A 15626-nucleotide genomic window follows, 5' to 3' on the forward strand; every position below is an offset into this window, starting at 1 on the left:
TGAGACGACTGATAAAGGCAAGTGTTCCGTATGCCTTCTTAACTACCCTATTAACCTGCCCTGCCCGATTCCGGGATCTGTGGACAAGCACCTCTGAGATTCCTAGAGTCATCGCATTCATTGAATAATCCCTTGTTGTATTACTTGTCCACAGTGCATCACCTCACACGTTTAAGGGTTAAATTCCATCTGATACTGATCTGCCCATCTGACCAATCCGTTTATATCCTCCTCTAACCCAAGATCTTCTTCTTCACTGGAACCACCCGACCAATATTCATGTCATCTGTAAACTGATCATCCATCCCACATTTTCTTCTATATTGTTTCTGTATATATCACAAACAATAAGGGACCTAGATGATGCCTGTGATGCACCACTGGACACAGTCCCCCAGTGACACAAACAGTCTTCGATCACCACTCTCTGTCTCCTATCATTAAGCTGATTTTGGCTCCAACTTGACACGTTACCCTGGATCTCATATGTTTTTACCTTAATCAGCCTCCCATCTGGGACCTTGTCAAAGACTTTGCTGAATCCATCAAAACTATATCAACTGCCCTACCCTCATCTACACATCTGGTCACCTCCTCAAAAAGTTAAATCAAATTGTGAGGCATAAGCTCCCTCTGATAAAGCCACGCTGACTATCCCTGATCAAATCTTGCGTCTCCAAGTGCAGATTGATTTTAATCTTCAGACTTTTCTCCAATATTTTCCCTACCACCGATGTGAGACTCACTGGTCTGTAATTCCCTGGCTAATCGTTACCAACCTTCTTGAAAAGTAGAACCACATACGCTGTCCTGCAGTCCTCTGGCACCTACCCGGTGGCCAGAAAGAAATTAAAAGTTTGAGTCAGAGCCCCCTGTAATTTCCTGCCTTGCCTCCCGCAGCAGCCTGGGACACAACTCATCTGGACCTGACAATTTGGCCACCTTTAAGCCTGCCAAAACCTCAAGTACGTCCTCAGTCCCTATGTCAAAATGTCATTGGAGGATTGTGTCCAGTGGTTTGCCACAGACATTAGTTCTCGGACCCTTATTATAAATCTGACACAATGGCTACCATGGGGAAGTGAGGAGGTGAGCCCTTTCCATTCACCAGCACGCAGCCCAAGGGAACCCAGTGCTCAGGAAACAGCAGGCCTGAACTTTAAGAGCGTCAGCACCAGAGAGGCAGCTCCCAAAACTCAAACGCTGGGAACAGGGCTTCACCACTGAGGGTTCTCTCGAGGCTAAAGGGGAAGTGTCTGGATGAGCAGAGGACAGGTGAGCACAACCTCCGCAATGTTTCTGGTAGAGGTCTTGGGGTTCCTGATCTGGCCAGGAGTGGGTTCTCAGAGTAAAGTTTGCCAGCACAACTGGCTCACTGGATGGCCCTCTGAGAGAAGGCAAGACAATCACGGTAAGGGTGGGTAGACTTGGGAGATATGAGGGTCGCGGGAATGGAAGCCCTAATTTTTTTTCTGTCTCACCCCTTCTCCAATTCCGTCCAGATACAGAAGTGCTGGTATCGATCCCGCAGAGGCCGCCGTCATTGTGCTTGTCGCAGCCGAGGCGGTCAGATGCTGAAGAAGACAACAAGGCCAACGCAGGCCGGAGGGATCACCACATGTGCAGGGGCCTGCCACCCACCTGCAGCCCTGGCCATACATCAGGCTGCGGGGGCCAGAAGGGGAGTCTAGCGACGTGTCATGGTGGCGCAGCCATGAGCACTGCTGCCTCACAGCGCTGAAAACCCGGGTTCAATGAGTCGCACCCCCATAACGCAAAAGATGTGCAAGGCAGGTGGATTGGTCACACTTAATTGTCCCTTAATTTGAAAAAAAAAATTGGGTACTCTAAATTTAAAAAAGTCAGTGATCCTTCAATGGACAGGTTAGCACTGTTGCCTCATAGCGCCAGGGATCCGGGTTCGATTCCGACCTCGGGTTTGCATATTCTCTCTGTGTTTTTTTGATTTTTTCCTGGGATGTGGATGCCACTGGCTGGGTCAGCATTTATTGCCCAATCCTGAAGGCATTTAATAGTCAACCACATTGCTGTGGGTCTGGAGTCATATGTAGGCCAGACCAGATAAGGATGACCGATTTCCTTCCCTGTGTGGGTTTCCTCCGGGTGCTCTGGTTTCCTCCAACAATCCAAAGATGTGCATGTTAGATGGATTGGCCATGCTAAATTACCCCTTAGGATGGGTGGAATAGGACAGTGTCATGTGAGAGTACCTTTAAGAAATGGGTGTTTATAAATGGATGTGTACATAAATATCTGTATTGAGATTACCTTTAAGAAATGGGTGTTTATTACTGCAGTGATGTCAGAAAGTGGGTGGAGCTGGGCTGTCTGTCAGTTTTTTACTTTTGTTTTTGAGCAGGCTGCAGGGTGTGTATTAGTTTCGTTTTCAGAGCTGGATAGCTGCAGTCACAGCCAGAAGGTGTATGAATCTCTCTCTGTAATCTAAAGACTGTAAATCGATCCTGGTGATTTAAAACTAATAACAGTCGTGACTTTAACCTGACATGCTTCTGGTAAAAGGTGTTTTAAGTCTTCTGGATGTTATTTGGGAAGATATTAAGGATTACTTAGTGTTGTATTCTTTGGGGGTTGTATTTGAATTAATGGTTGCTAAGATGTTCACTATGTTTTAAAAAGGTTAACTTGAGTTCATAGAATAAACATTGTTTTGCTTTAAAAAATACTTTTCCATTTCTGCTGTACCACACCTGTGGAGTGGGCCGTGTGCTCCCCATACCACAATCTATTAAAAGTTGTGGGTCAGGTGAACTCCATGATACACTTTGGGGTTCTCTAAACCCTGGCCCATAACAAATTGGGGGCTCGGCCGGGATAAAAGTCTATCTATTGGATTGGCTTAGTGAACTTAAATACAGTGAGGGGTGAGCATATTGTGGTTGCTTTTCAGGTGTGGTATTTTAGTTTAAGTAGGGTGTGTGTTGTTGACAATGGCTCTTTCAGAGGCTCTGAAGTTTTTGGGGGTGGAGATGGTCACACGCAGTACCTTATGGACAGAGACTAAAAGCAGACTGTTAGATTTGGCAAAAACATTGCAGTTAACATTACCTGACAAAATGCGAAAAGATGAGGTAATTATGGTGGTGGCTCAGCATTTAAAGTTGCCTGAGATACAGTTTGACTCATTGGAAATGGCACAAATTCAGTTGCAAATTAAACAAATGGAACATGAGAAAGAAAGACCTGGCGGGGGGGTCGGAGAATCCCAGCCATGAAATTGGGGGTAGTATATTGAGATGGAGAGAAAACTGGTTGGCAGGCAGGAAGCAAAGAGTGGAAATTAACTGGTCTTTTTCAAATTGGCAGGCGATGACTAGTGGGGTACCGCAAGGATCGGTGCTGGGACCCCAGCTATTCACAATATATATTAATGATTTAGATGAGGGAACGAAGTGTCACATTTCCAAATTTGCCGATGACATCAAGTTGGGTGGGAGGGTGAGCTGTGAGGAGGATGCAGAGATACTTCAGTGTGATTTGGACAAGTTGAGTGAGTGGGCAAACGAATGGCAGATGCAGCATAATTTGGATAAATGCGAGGTCATCCACAAGAAGGCAGACTATTATCTGAATGACCATAAATTAAGAGAGGGGACACCAGTCACTGAAGGTGAGCATGCAGGTGTAGCAGGTGGTAAAGAAGGCAAATGGTATGTTGGCCTTCATTGCGCGAGCATTCGAGTACAGTAGCAGGGATGTCTTGCTGCACTTATACAGATCTTTGGTGAGGCCACACCAAAGGAACATTGTGTAGCGTTTTGGTCCCCTTATCTGAGGAAGGATGTTCTTGCTACAGAGGGAGTGCAGCGAAGGTTTACCAGACTGATTCCTGGGATGGCAGGAGTGACTTACGAGGAGAGATTGAGTCAGTTCGGATTGTATTCGCTGGAGGTCAGAAGAATGAGGGGGATCTCATAGAGAATTATAGGACTGGACAGGGTAGATGCAGGATGGATGTTCCCGATATTGGGTGTGTCAAGAACCAGAGTGCACAGTCTGAGGATACAGAGTAGACCATTTAGGACAGAGATGAGGAGAAATTACTTCACCCAAAGAGTAGTGTGCCTGTGGAATTTATTACCACAGAAAGTAATTGAGTCCAAAACATTGAATGGCTTCAAGAAGCAGTTAGATGTAGCACTTAGGGTGAAGAGGATCAAGGGATATGGGGGAAAGCGGAATTAGGCTTTTGAGTTGGATGATCAGCCATGATCATAATGAATGGCGGGGCGGGGCGGGCCTGAAGGGCCGAATGGCCTTCTCCTGCTCCTATTTTTTAAATTTTTCTACGTGTCTGTTGTTGTTCGTGTTGGTCATTGAACCTTTGGTGATTGCGCTGCAGAATTCAAATGACTGGCAGGGGATTGTGGGGGCGGGGGGGGGGGGGGCGTAGAGAGCACAGGATGCCATTGTACTCCGTCAATTGATTATTTGAGTATCTACTGGGGAGTATGGGTAGAATTATGGACTTGTTGGGGAAATTTGGGCATTTTCAGGGTATAAATTAAATGTTGGAAAAAGTGAGTTTTTTTTCCCAGTGAATTTCCAGGGGAGAAGTGTGGTCCTGGGGGCCTTGCCATTCAATGTGTTTTGGTATTTGATAATTTAGGTGGCTCATGACTGGGCAACGACACACAAGTGGAATCCGACTGGGCTGGTAGACGGGGGCTAAAAGGGAACTGAAGAGGTGGGACACCCTGCTGCTATCATTGGGGAGAGGTACAGGGCGTGAAAATGAATATGCTGCCAAGATTTTTATTTATTTTTCAATCGCTACCAATATTCATTCCAAAGGCATTTTTCCGGAGGTTCGGTAAATTGATCTCTGAGTTTGTGTGTGCCGGCAAGATTCTGAGGGTTAGTAGGTCCGTTGGGAAGGTGTGGGGTGGGGGTGGGGGGGGGGGGGGGGGGTGCTGCTGGTGCTCCAAAGCGTGTCGCATTATGAATGGGTGGCAAATGCCTAGAAGGTGAGATGATGGTGAGGAGAAAGGGGGTCAGAGTGGATGCAGGTGGAGGAGGCCTCTTGCACTCTTACGAGTGTGAGGGCCTTGGCGATGGCTCTGCTCCTGTTTTCTCCAGGGAGGTATACTAGCAGTCTGGTGGTGGTGTCAACAATGTGCTGTTAGGTAATTTGGACATTCTGAACTCTCCCTCTGTGTACCCAAATAAGCGCCGGAGTGTGGCGACTAGGGGCTTTTCACAGTAACTTCATTGCAGTGTTAATGTAAGCCTACTTGTGACAATGGGGATTATTATATGTGGGAACAGATTTATACCAGGGCAGATGGATGTGATATATGGTGTGGGGAAGGGATAGAGCAGGTAAGAGACTTGCTCGCTGATGGTAAGTTTATAGGGTTGCAGGAATTGCAGGACACGTTTGAGTTGCCGAGGGGGAGTGAGTTTAGTTATTTGCAGGTGAGGGACTTTGTACGAAAGGAGTCACCCTCGTTTCCACAGTTACCGGTGTATATGCTGATTGAAAAGTTGTTGGTTCCGAATGAGTGGAGGGAAGGGAAACTCGGGGTATCTATGGTGTGTAAGACTCTGTCAAGGATAGAGGAGGTCAAGATGGCGCTGTGCCCTTTGGTGACGATTTTTGGGGTGTTGGACTTGCTGGAGCTGATGGAGGGGAAGGGGGCCGCTTTCGTGGCCTTCGCCTCTCTGATTGGCCGGCGTTGGATCTTGTTGAGCTGGAGGTCGGCAGTGCCACAGGGGGTCGGCAGTGCCGCCGGTGGCCGTGCCGATGTTAGGGGATTTGGAGGAGATTTTTAGTTTGGTAAAAGTTAAGATGGTCAGAAGAGGGATTTTACGCACGGTGGAGATTATTTCTGTCCATGTTTGAAGACTTGTTTGTCGCCAGTGGGGAGGGAGTGGGAGGGGGGTGCGGTCAGGGGGAAAAATTTAAAAACTTTGTGTAACTTGTGTATTTTGAGGTGCTTTATTTTGTTTGTATCTGACTGTGTTTGGAGTTAAATATATTTTTCATCAAAGGTGTTGGCTGGGGGATTTTAACTCTGTGCTTGACCCCAGGTTGGATAGGTCGTACTCCAAATCCCTGAAGATATCGGGGGTGGCGAAGGAGTTGCTGGGGCTCACGGACCAGATGGGTGGTGTGGACCTGTGAAGGTTTAGGCATTTGAGATGGAAGGCGTTCCCCTTTTTCTCGCATATGTACCGCATCTACTCCGGCATTGACTTTTTATTATGGGTGAGGCACTGCTCCCAGCGGTGGTAGGATCGGAATACACGGTGACTGTTTTATCGGACCATGCGCTGCACTGCATGGATTTGTATTTCGAGAAGGGTTGCGCCCAGGAGCCTCTGTGGAGGTTGGATGTGGAACTGTTGGCAGATAAGAGGGCGTGTGAGAGGATAGTCACGGTGATAGAAACATACGTGGAATTCAATAAAAATGAGGAGATATCACCCTCCACTTTCTGGGAGGAGTGAAAGGCGGTATTTGGGGTAGGGTTGGGGAGCTGAGCTCAATTCAGGTGAACAGGGAGAAGATGGGAAATACGGAGAGAAAACGGTTGGTAGAGGCCATTCTGGCAGTAGACCGGCAGTATTCGACCATCCCAAAGAACGGGTTGTTGAACAGAGGAAGAAGTTCCATTTGGAGCTCGACCTGATTTCGATGGGAAAAGTGGTTGGCCAGTTGTGGTTACGAGGGGGGATTCACGAGCATGGGGAGAAGGCCAGTCGGTTAATTTCACAGGTGCGTATAACGGGTTGGTTGCCATGACGGGGACACCACAGGGACTGGGGCATCATTAGCCCCCAGAAGTGCATTTTATTTTAAATGTTAAATTATCGATTTTGTCCATTGTTACAATTCCCCTTTAAGGGGTCAACACTTTAATTTATTTAGTTAATTAGTTTCACCCTTGGATTATTTTCTGTTTCGAAAAGAGTATAAGGTAAGAATGAAACTGTCTCTAAGCAGCTGTTTAATTATTTACTAACTTATATTATTGAGGGCTGTCACTATAATTGTTTACAAGTTTATTTTATCGACTATTACGTTTTTGAAAAGTATAACGGGTTGGTAGTTTGGAGGCAGACGTATGAAAAAATATCAAGAAAAGTATTTGTGTCTATGTCGTTTTGTACTTCACCAACTGGCTTGGTATAAAAATAGCAAGAGTACAGTGAAGACAGACTCAAAAATTGCTTTCAAAAAGGAATTGGAGAGGCAACTGAAAGAAAATAATATGCAAGGCTACAGAGAAAGTGCAGGGAAGTGGGACTAGCCAAAACATTCTTGCAACCAGCATAGATTTGATGTGCTGAATAACTTCCCTCAGCATTGTAAACATTGAATGATCAGTAAATGAGAATGATCATTAAGTGCAAAGATGTACAGGTTAGATGGATTGGCCATGCTAAATTGCCCTTTAGTGTCCGAAAGGATAGGTGGGGATAGGGTCAAGGAATGGGTGTAGGTAGGGTGCTCTTTCGGAGGGTCGGTAAAGACTCAATCTTCACTGTAGGGATTCACTGATTCTATAAATAACATCAAGAACATCCAGAAATTTCATACTTACTACCACCAGAAGAGGTTTCCTCACACCATCAGTCACAAGTTTGTCATAGACTGAGGCTTTGACTTCAATATCTATTTCTCCGATTATCAATGGGACTATGACATAAGGCACAGCAACGGATCCTTTTCCAGGGACAGTAACTTGTTGTCTGAATCTCTGTGTCTGTTTTGCTCTGCTGCAAAGGTTTTCATTGTATGGAAATTCCACACGCACCTAGAATTTAAAATACATATTACAAAATAATATTAAACGGTGGAATTATTTATGTGCAGAATCTATAAAACATCTACATTATTATAGATGCAAAACTCCCAACTCATTTGCTTCAATGCACCTCTTCTGATTTGCAACTGGAGGTTGTGAATACTATTTTCCTTGGCAATATTCCTTGTACAATTGAACTGTAATTGACTGCATGTGTATAAAATTACTCTGTTACATTCACACAGCATCATCTCAGCAATAGAATAATGCACGGTGTGGAAGGCAAAACGCGATCCCAGAACTGGGGTCGGAAACTAATTGTAATGGCCACAGAAGCCTGCTGCTAAGCGAAGCAGAGGCCTCAGCAGCTTGAAGCGCATGCTGTGTGACCAGGATTTCCTGCAACAACTTATGAGTTTTTTAAAAGGAGTAAAACAACAACCAAGACCTGAAGCATCTGAGCAGTGTAGCAGCTGAGAGTGGCAGCAATTAACTTCCCCTCCTGTCAAAATTTGTCAATGAAGCAAATCCACAGAAATTTGTTATGGTCAGTGTGGTGATGTGCATCAATATAAATACATGTAGGCTGGCTCGACACTAGAGGGAGCACCAGAAATATCACACATACACACTCAACCAATAGATCAAGTAGATAGGACATGACCAATAGACATTCACGATACACAAGGAGGTGACACGACCACGGGGGGGATTACACCAACCCATATAGAAAGGACACCACACACATGATCTGCCTCTTTCCAGTGGAGACAGTCAGTGAATACAGACACAGGGTTGATTCAATATTACACCCACCACGTGGATTGCAGCAGCTGGCTAGTCAGTCTGGGTAGCTATAATAGGATTAGCAGTAGTGTCGAACCCGGGTAATAGAAGTGTAAATAGTTTAATAAACGTGTTGAAGTTATCTCCACGTCTGAACCTTCCTTTGTCAAGTGCACCACAAGGAAGCCGCTTATGTAACACCTACAACATAACAAATCAGTCAGCAGTGGCATCACATTGTTACCAGTGCAATAAGAGATTTGCTACCTTTTAATAAAAGTTAGCATATCTTGAAAATTGGCCTTTGTAAACTGCAAACAGCCCTGAAGTTTCTAACTGTCGGCCTGCTGTTTTCTCACCGAGACCCGACTTTCATTTCTCAGTGTTAAACCCACTACAAAGATGTCCATGGTGCTAGATTATTTTCATTTTACTTTTATTAAGAAGTTATGTTGTGGATAAAAAGACGAACTGCAGTTTGCCAAGCCGTCGGGAAAAAGGGGGTGAGCGGAAGTTCGCCGTCGAGCGAACGGATCAGCCCGGCTGCAGGAAAGATGGTGGAGGCTGGGTCGCTGGGTGGGGCCGTGCCCTTCTCAGTAGAGAAGATGTCTGAGGTGATGGCTGGGGTGTTCGAAAAGCAGTTTGCCAAGCATATGGAGGTGATGCATGAAGAGATGATGGGAGCAATGTAGGAGCTGGTGGAGGTCGACTGATTACTCCACAAAGATGCTGGCGGAGATGCAAGAACCCTCCCGGCATGAACTGGACAGGGCTCATCGGTCACTCAACCCCAAGCCAAAGACAAATGAACTGCCAATGGCGGTCATAATTTGTTTTCATAAATACTACGTTAAGGAGAAGGTCCTAAGTTGGTCGAATCAAAGGCGTGAGGTGAGGGAGAAGGAGTTAACAGTGGAGCTGGCGAGAAGGCAGGCTCCGTTTGGTCGGGTGAAGGTGACACTCTATAGAAATGGCGTGAGGTTCAGAGCGGTCTACCTGGCGAATCTGAGGGTGACCTATAACGCGAAGGACTTCTACTTTGAGATGGTGGAGGCGTTTGTGAAGGCTGAAAGACTGGGGTTAAAATGAGAGATGGGACTGGGGTTTGGTATTGGACTCAGGGAAGGGGGGGAGGGGTTCGACGGCAACAAAAGGACAGGTTGGGTCAGGCCCAGTGAGCAGCGCCCGGGTTATGATGATGGAGGATAGGCGGGTCGGAGGGGGATAAGAAATCCTCGGTCAGAATACTAACGTGGAACATAAGGGGATTGGGGGGACTGATGAAGAGATAGAGGGTATTTGCGCATTTATAGAGCCTAAAGGCTGATGTGGCGATGCTGCAGACCCACCTCAGGGTAAAGGATCAGGTGAGGCTCAGGAAGGGCTGGGTGAGTCAGGTGTTCCATTCTGGGTTGCTAGTCGGGCTCGGGGCGTAGTTGGTGGGCAGGAAGGTGAGGTTTCAGGTGGGGAAAATGGTGGCAGACAAAGGGGGCAGGTGCGTGATTGTGATGAGGGCATTAGAGGGGAGGTTTGTGGTGCTGGCGAGTGTATATGGGCCCAACTGGGGTGATGTAGGGTTTGTGAAGAGGGTGCTGGGTGCCATCCCGGATCTGGACACCCATGAGTTGATAGTAGTGGGGGGAAATTGGACATAATGTTGGAACCAAAGGTGGACATGTCCCAAGCGCTCGCTGACCCAGTCGGGTGGGGGAGAGAGGAGGGGGTGGGCTGCACGTCCTCCCCGCGTGTGCATGGGTTTCCTCCGGGTGCTCCGGTTTCCTCCCACAGCCCAAAGATGTGCAGGTTAGGTGGATTGGCCATGATAAATTGCCCTTAGTGTCCAAAATTGCCCTTCGTGTTGGGTGGGGTTACTGGATTATGGGGATAGGGTGGAGGTGTGGGCTTCGGTAGGGTGCTCTTTCCAAGAGCCGGTGCAGACTCGATGGGCCGAATGGCCTCCTTCTGCACTGTAAATTCTATGAATTGCAGGAAATGCGGGGGCTGATGTTTTAGCCTTCACCTCAGTGATTGCTCGTGGGCGGGTCCTGGTGGGGTGGGGCTCAGCTTCTCCGGTGTGGCAAGGGAACCTGCTGGAATTTTTCACTCTGGAGAAAGTGAGGTTTGAGTTGGGGGGGGGGGGTTGCGAAGGAGGGGGTTGTACAATTAAGGTGCTTATCAGCTTATCACGAACCTTCAGGAGTTGGTTGCCGTTGAAAGCCAAGGGGGGTTTTGTTTGTTGTTTTTTTTTTAAACTGCGAGTCAGTGTTTTAGGTTATAAATTCGGGGGGTGGGGGGGGGGGGGGCGCTGTTTTGTTGTTTTTTTGTTTTTTGTTTTTCTGTTTATTTGGTGAAAATGTTGAAAATATGGTGAATAGAAAGATTTTTTTGAAAAGTTAATAGTCTCCAATTGCAACCAAGGTTTGTGGCCCTGAGAAATGTACCTTGTTTACCTTGGGTCGCATTAATTTCTCAATAGGGGCAACACCCTATCAATCTTTTCCTGCAGCCTACCACCTGCAATCTCTCTTTGAACATATTGGGTGGGATTGTCCAGTCCTTCCTGCCGGTGGGATCTTCTGGTCCTGCTGAATGTGAACCCGCCCCCTTCGCAGCGGGTTCACTGGCAGTGCAGTCTGTGAGCAGTGTAATTGACTATTGACTTCAGCGGGAACAGTTAATCCCACCAGTGGCCACTCTGAGCCACCATCGCCACAGAAAAAACGCCACTGGGTCTGGAAAAGCCTGGCCATTGTCTTCCAAAATCTATACTCTTGTTTCTCACGATATCAGGTTTGAACCATTCCAATCAGCTGTTTTACCCTCCTACAGGACCAGAAAACCCGAATGAAAGTGACCAGGAACATTCTCTGCGACTGTCAGGATGTTACATCCTCCTTTACTGTCTTTATTAACCACTCTCCAGCCTTTAACACCATCCACTATAATCATCATCCATTAATGGAGAGGTGGATTCAATGGGAAATCTGATTGACCGCGGTGAGACCAGAAGATCTTGCCACCGCCAGTCAACGACGGGCTGCCTTCTGCCACCAAGAAAAACACAGTTGGGAGACCAGGAAACCTCGCCCATGATTTCAAAACGCAGCAGCTGGACAATTTAAATTCAATTAATTAAATTTGGAATGAAAAACCATGAAATTAACAGATCATTATAAAAATCAATCTGGTTCACTAAGATAGGGACAGAAACTGACATCCATACTTACGCTGTCTGGCCTGTTTGTGACTGCAGATCCTCGCAACATAATTAACTTTTAGCTGCCGTCTGAAGTCACCCACTTGTGCTCAAGCAGGTAGCTCACATTACCAGCACTGTCTGCATTCCTCGAAAGACTGGCATATATTTTCTGATGAGATAAAGACATTGCCAAACTTACTTTAATTGGATCTTCCTCGTAATTGTACAGGATTGCTCGAATTTCCACTTGTTCATTGCGGATGACAGAATATGGAAGTCGAAGGTCAATGAAAAAATCCTTCTGCACTACGAGGTCATAAGGCTGAGCAACACATATTCCTGCAGGAAGGTACCATCATAATTAGGAAAAGGCGTCACAATTTTAATTTAAAACTTTGTACATAGGAACATAAGGAGTAGGAGTAGTCATTCGGATGCTCGAGTCGGCTCCACAATCCAACCAGATCACCCTTAACACCATGGGCTCTCAACTTATTTAACAGTCTGCTATACGGCACCTTGTCAAAGACCTTCTGGAAATCTAAATACATCACGTCCACTGGTTCTCCTTTGTCGAACTTCCTTGTTACTTCCTCAAAGAACTCTAACAGATTTGTCAGACATGACCTCCCTTTGACAAAGCCGTGCTGACTCAGTCCTATTTTACCATGCACTTCCAAGTAATCCACAATCTCATCTTTAATAATGGACTCTAAAATCTTACCAATGACCGAAGTCAGGCTGACCAGTTTATAATTTCCTGTCTTCTGCCTCCCTCCCTTCTTAAACAGTGGTGTTACATTATCCACTTTCCAGTCCTCTGGGACCCTTCCTGCCTCCAGTGATTCCTGAATGATCAACACCATTGCCTCCACAATCTCCTCAGCTATCTCTTTTAGGACCCTGGGGTGTAGCCCATCCGGTCCAGGTGATTACCACTTTCAGACCTTTCAGTTTTCCCAGAACCTTCTCCTTAGTGATGGCTACTACACTCACCTGTGCCCCCTGATTCTCCTGGAGCTCTGGCATCCCACTGGTGTCTTCCACCGTGAAGACTGATGCAAAGTAACTATTCAGTTCCTCTGCCTTTTCTTTGTTTCCTATTATTACTTCTCCAGCCACGTTTTCCAGTGGTCCACTGTCTATTTTTGCTTCTCTCTTACCTTTTATATATTGAAAAAAACTCTTCCTGTCTTCTTTTATATTACTAGCCAGCTTGCACTCATGCTTCATCTTCTCCCCCATTACTGCTTTTTTAGTTGTCCTCTGTTCGCTTTTAAAGGCTTCCCAATCCACTGGCTTCCCACTAATCTTCGCTACTTTGTATGCTTTTTCTATTGCTTTTATGCTGTCCTTGACTTCCCTCGTCAACCATGGATGGCTCGTCCTCCCCTTAGTGTGTTTCCCCCTCCTTGGGATGAATTTCTGTTGTGCCTCCCAAATAACCCCCAAAACCCCTGCCATTGTTGTTCCACTGTCTTCCCTGCTCGGTTCCTTTTCAAATTAACTCTGGCCAGCTCCTCCCTCGTGTCTTTGTAGTTACCCGTATTTAATTGTAATACTGTTACATCTGACTCCAGCTTCTCCCTCTCAAACTGCAGGGTAAATTCTAACATATTGTGGTCACTTCTCCCTAAGGGTTCCTTCACCTTAAGTTCCCGAATCAAGTCTGCCTCATTACACATCACCAAATCCAGAATTGCCGGTTTCCTAGTATGCTCTGTCACAAATTCCTTTTCTTGGGATCCACTACAAACCTGATTTTCCCAGTCCACCTGCATATTGAAGTCCCCCATGATTATTGTAATATTACCTTTTTTACATGCCGTTTCTATCTCCTGATTTATTTTCTGCCCCACATCCTGACTACTGCTAGGAGGCCTGTACATAACGCCCATCAGGGTCTTTTAACCTTTGCAATTCTTCAACTCAACCCACAGACATTCTATGCCTTCTGATCCTATATCGCTTCTTGTTATCGATTTAACTTCATTCCTTACAAACAATGCAACTCTGCCCCCTTTGCCCATCTGCCTGTCCTTTCGATGGGACACTTTTCCTTGTATATTTAGATCCCAGCCCTGATGCCCTTGCAGCCACGTCTCTGTGATGCCCACAACATCGTACCGTCCAATCTCAATGTGTGCAACAAGCTCATTTACCTTGTTCCGTATACTGCGCGCATTTAGGTCCAACACCCTCAGTCCTGCATTGACCACCTCCCTTCTCACACTTGTCACCTTTTTTGCTCTGCCTGACGGTGATATTGTTCTCTTGTTTTTGTTCCCTATTTCAGTTGTTACACCTTCGAAGCTAACGCTCTGGTTCCCACCCCCCTGCTATACTAGTTTAAATCCTCCCAAGTGACTCTCGCAAACCTCCCAGCCAGGATATCAGTGCTACTCCAGTTTAGATGAAACCTGTCCTCTTGTACAGGTCCCACCTGCTCCGGAAAATATTCCAATGGTCCAGAAATCTGAAACCCTCCCTCTACACCACCAGTTTAGCCACGTGTTTAGCTGCACTATCCTATTTCTAGCCTCACTGTGGGCATGTGGGAGTGATTGTGAGATAACATACAATATCTACCAATGGTATTCCAGCATTACCAGGTACCGTAATACCTCTACACAGACTACCACATTCACCCCCTGTTAAAAAAAGAGTCCGGCGGGGGTGGTGGCCTGATATTACAACATGGTAATGTGGTAGAAATTATAGTTATGGAGGTACTGTAATACCTCCGTACAGCGTTTTGTAACTATTTACAATTCTATTTACTATTTACAATTTATGATTCATAATTAACTATACACTTTAAAGTGAAGCAATCAGTCGATCGGGGGCCCTGATCGTCCTCTGTGATCGTCGAAGCTTCGGTGATGACTCTGGTGGAGGCTTGGGCGTCTGTCACTCCGGGAGCGTGACCTTGATCTCTGTGGCAGCTTCGACACCCCTAGGCGGCACTGTGCGGAAAACGGTAGACCTGGGAAGGGAGCGTCTGCGGGGTGCGTCAGTGGATGGGGGGGCCTAGACGGGGCCGGCGGAAGGACCGATCCTCCTGTAAGGTGCACTGGTGGGATGGAGGGTGGGACTGGTGGCTGGGTGTGCATGGGGCTCCAGCGGGCGCTAGGTCTCATAGGGAGACCGTATCTTGTCGGCCGTCGGGGTACGCCACGTAGGCATACTGGGGGTTAGCGTGGAGAAGATGGACCCTCTCGACCATCGGGTCCGGCTTGTGCGCCCGCACGAGTTTTCGGAGCAGGATGGGTCCGGGTGCTGCAGCCAGGTCGGGAGCGAGGTCCCAGAGGAGGACTTCCTGGGGAAGACAAGGAGACGTTCGTGAGGTGTCTGGTTGGTTCTGGTACAAAGCAGTGATCGGATGGAGTGGAGGGCATCCGGGAGGACTTCCTGCCAGCGGGAGACTGGGAGATTCCTCGACCGGAGGGCCAGTAGGACGGTCTTCCAGACCGTTCCGTTCTCCCTCTCTACCTGCCCGTTACCCCGGGGGTTGTAACTGGTCGTCCTGCTCGAGGCGATGCCCTTGCTGAGCAGGAATTGACGCAGTTCGTCGCTCATAAAGGAGGACCCCCTATCACTGTGTATGTAAGCGGGGAACCCGGACAGTACAAAGATGCTATGGAGGGCCTTGATTACGGTGGTGCGGTTATGTCTGGGCAGGGGATGGCGAATGGGAACCGGGAGTACTCACAATCACGTTCAGGAAGTACGTGTTGCGGTCGGTGGAGGAGAGGGGGCCTTTGAAGTCCATGCTGAGGCGTTCAAAGGGACGAGAAGCCTTTATCAGGTGCAGTTTCTCTGGTCGGTAGAAGTGCGGTTTGCACTCC

General features: G+C 47.1%; 1 protein-coding gene across 1 annotated transcript in view; it reads right to left on the minus strand.

Annotated features, from left to right (window-relative positions):
• LOC140403206 (complement C3-like) overlaps positions 1-15626 on the minus strand; it is a 294404-nt gene that overhangs the window by 105459 nt on the left and 173319 nt on the right. The window contains exons 20-21 of the mRNA XM_072490959.1: positions 11978-12117; positions 7590-7802 (exon numbers count right to left, since the gene is read on the minus strand). Of these exons, the coding sequence (XP_072347060.1) occupies positions 7590-7802; positions 11978-12117 (353 nt within the window). The remainder of the gene's footprint in view (positions 1-7589; positions 7803-11977; positions 12118-15626) is intronic.

Source organism: Scyliorhinus torazame, chromosome 27 (assembly GCF_047496885.1).
Source record: "Scyliorhinus torazame isolate Kashiwa2021f chromosome 27, sScyTor2.1, whole genome shotgun sequence".
In the NCBI taxonomy this organism is placed as follows: Eukaryota; Metazoa; Chordata; class Chondrichthyes; order Carcharhiniformes; family Scyliorhinidae; genus Scyliorhinus; species Scyliorhinus torazame.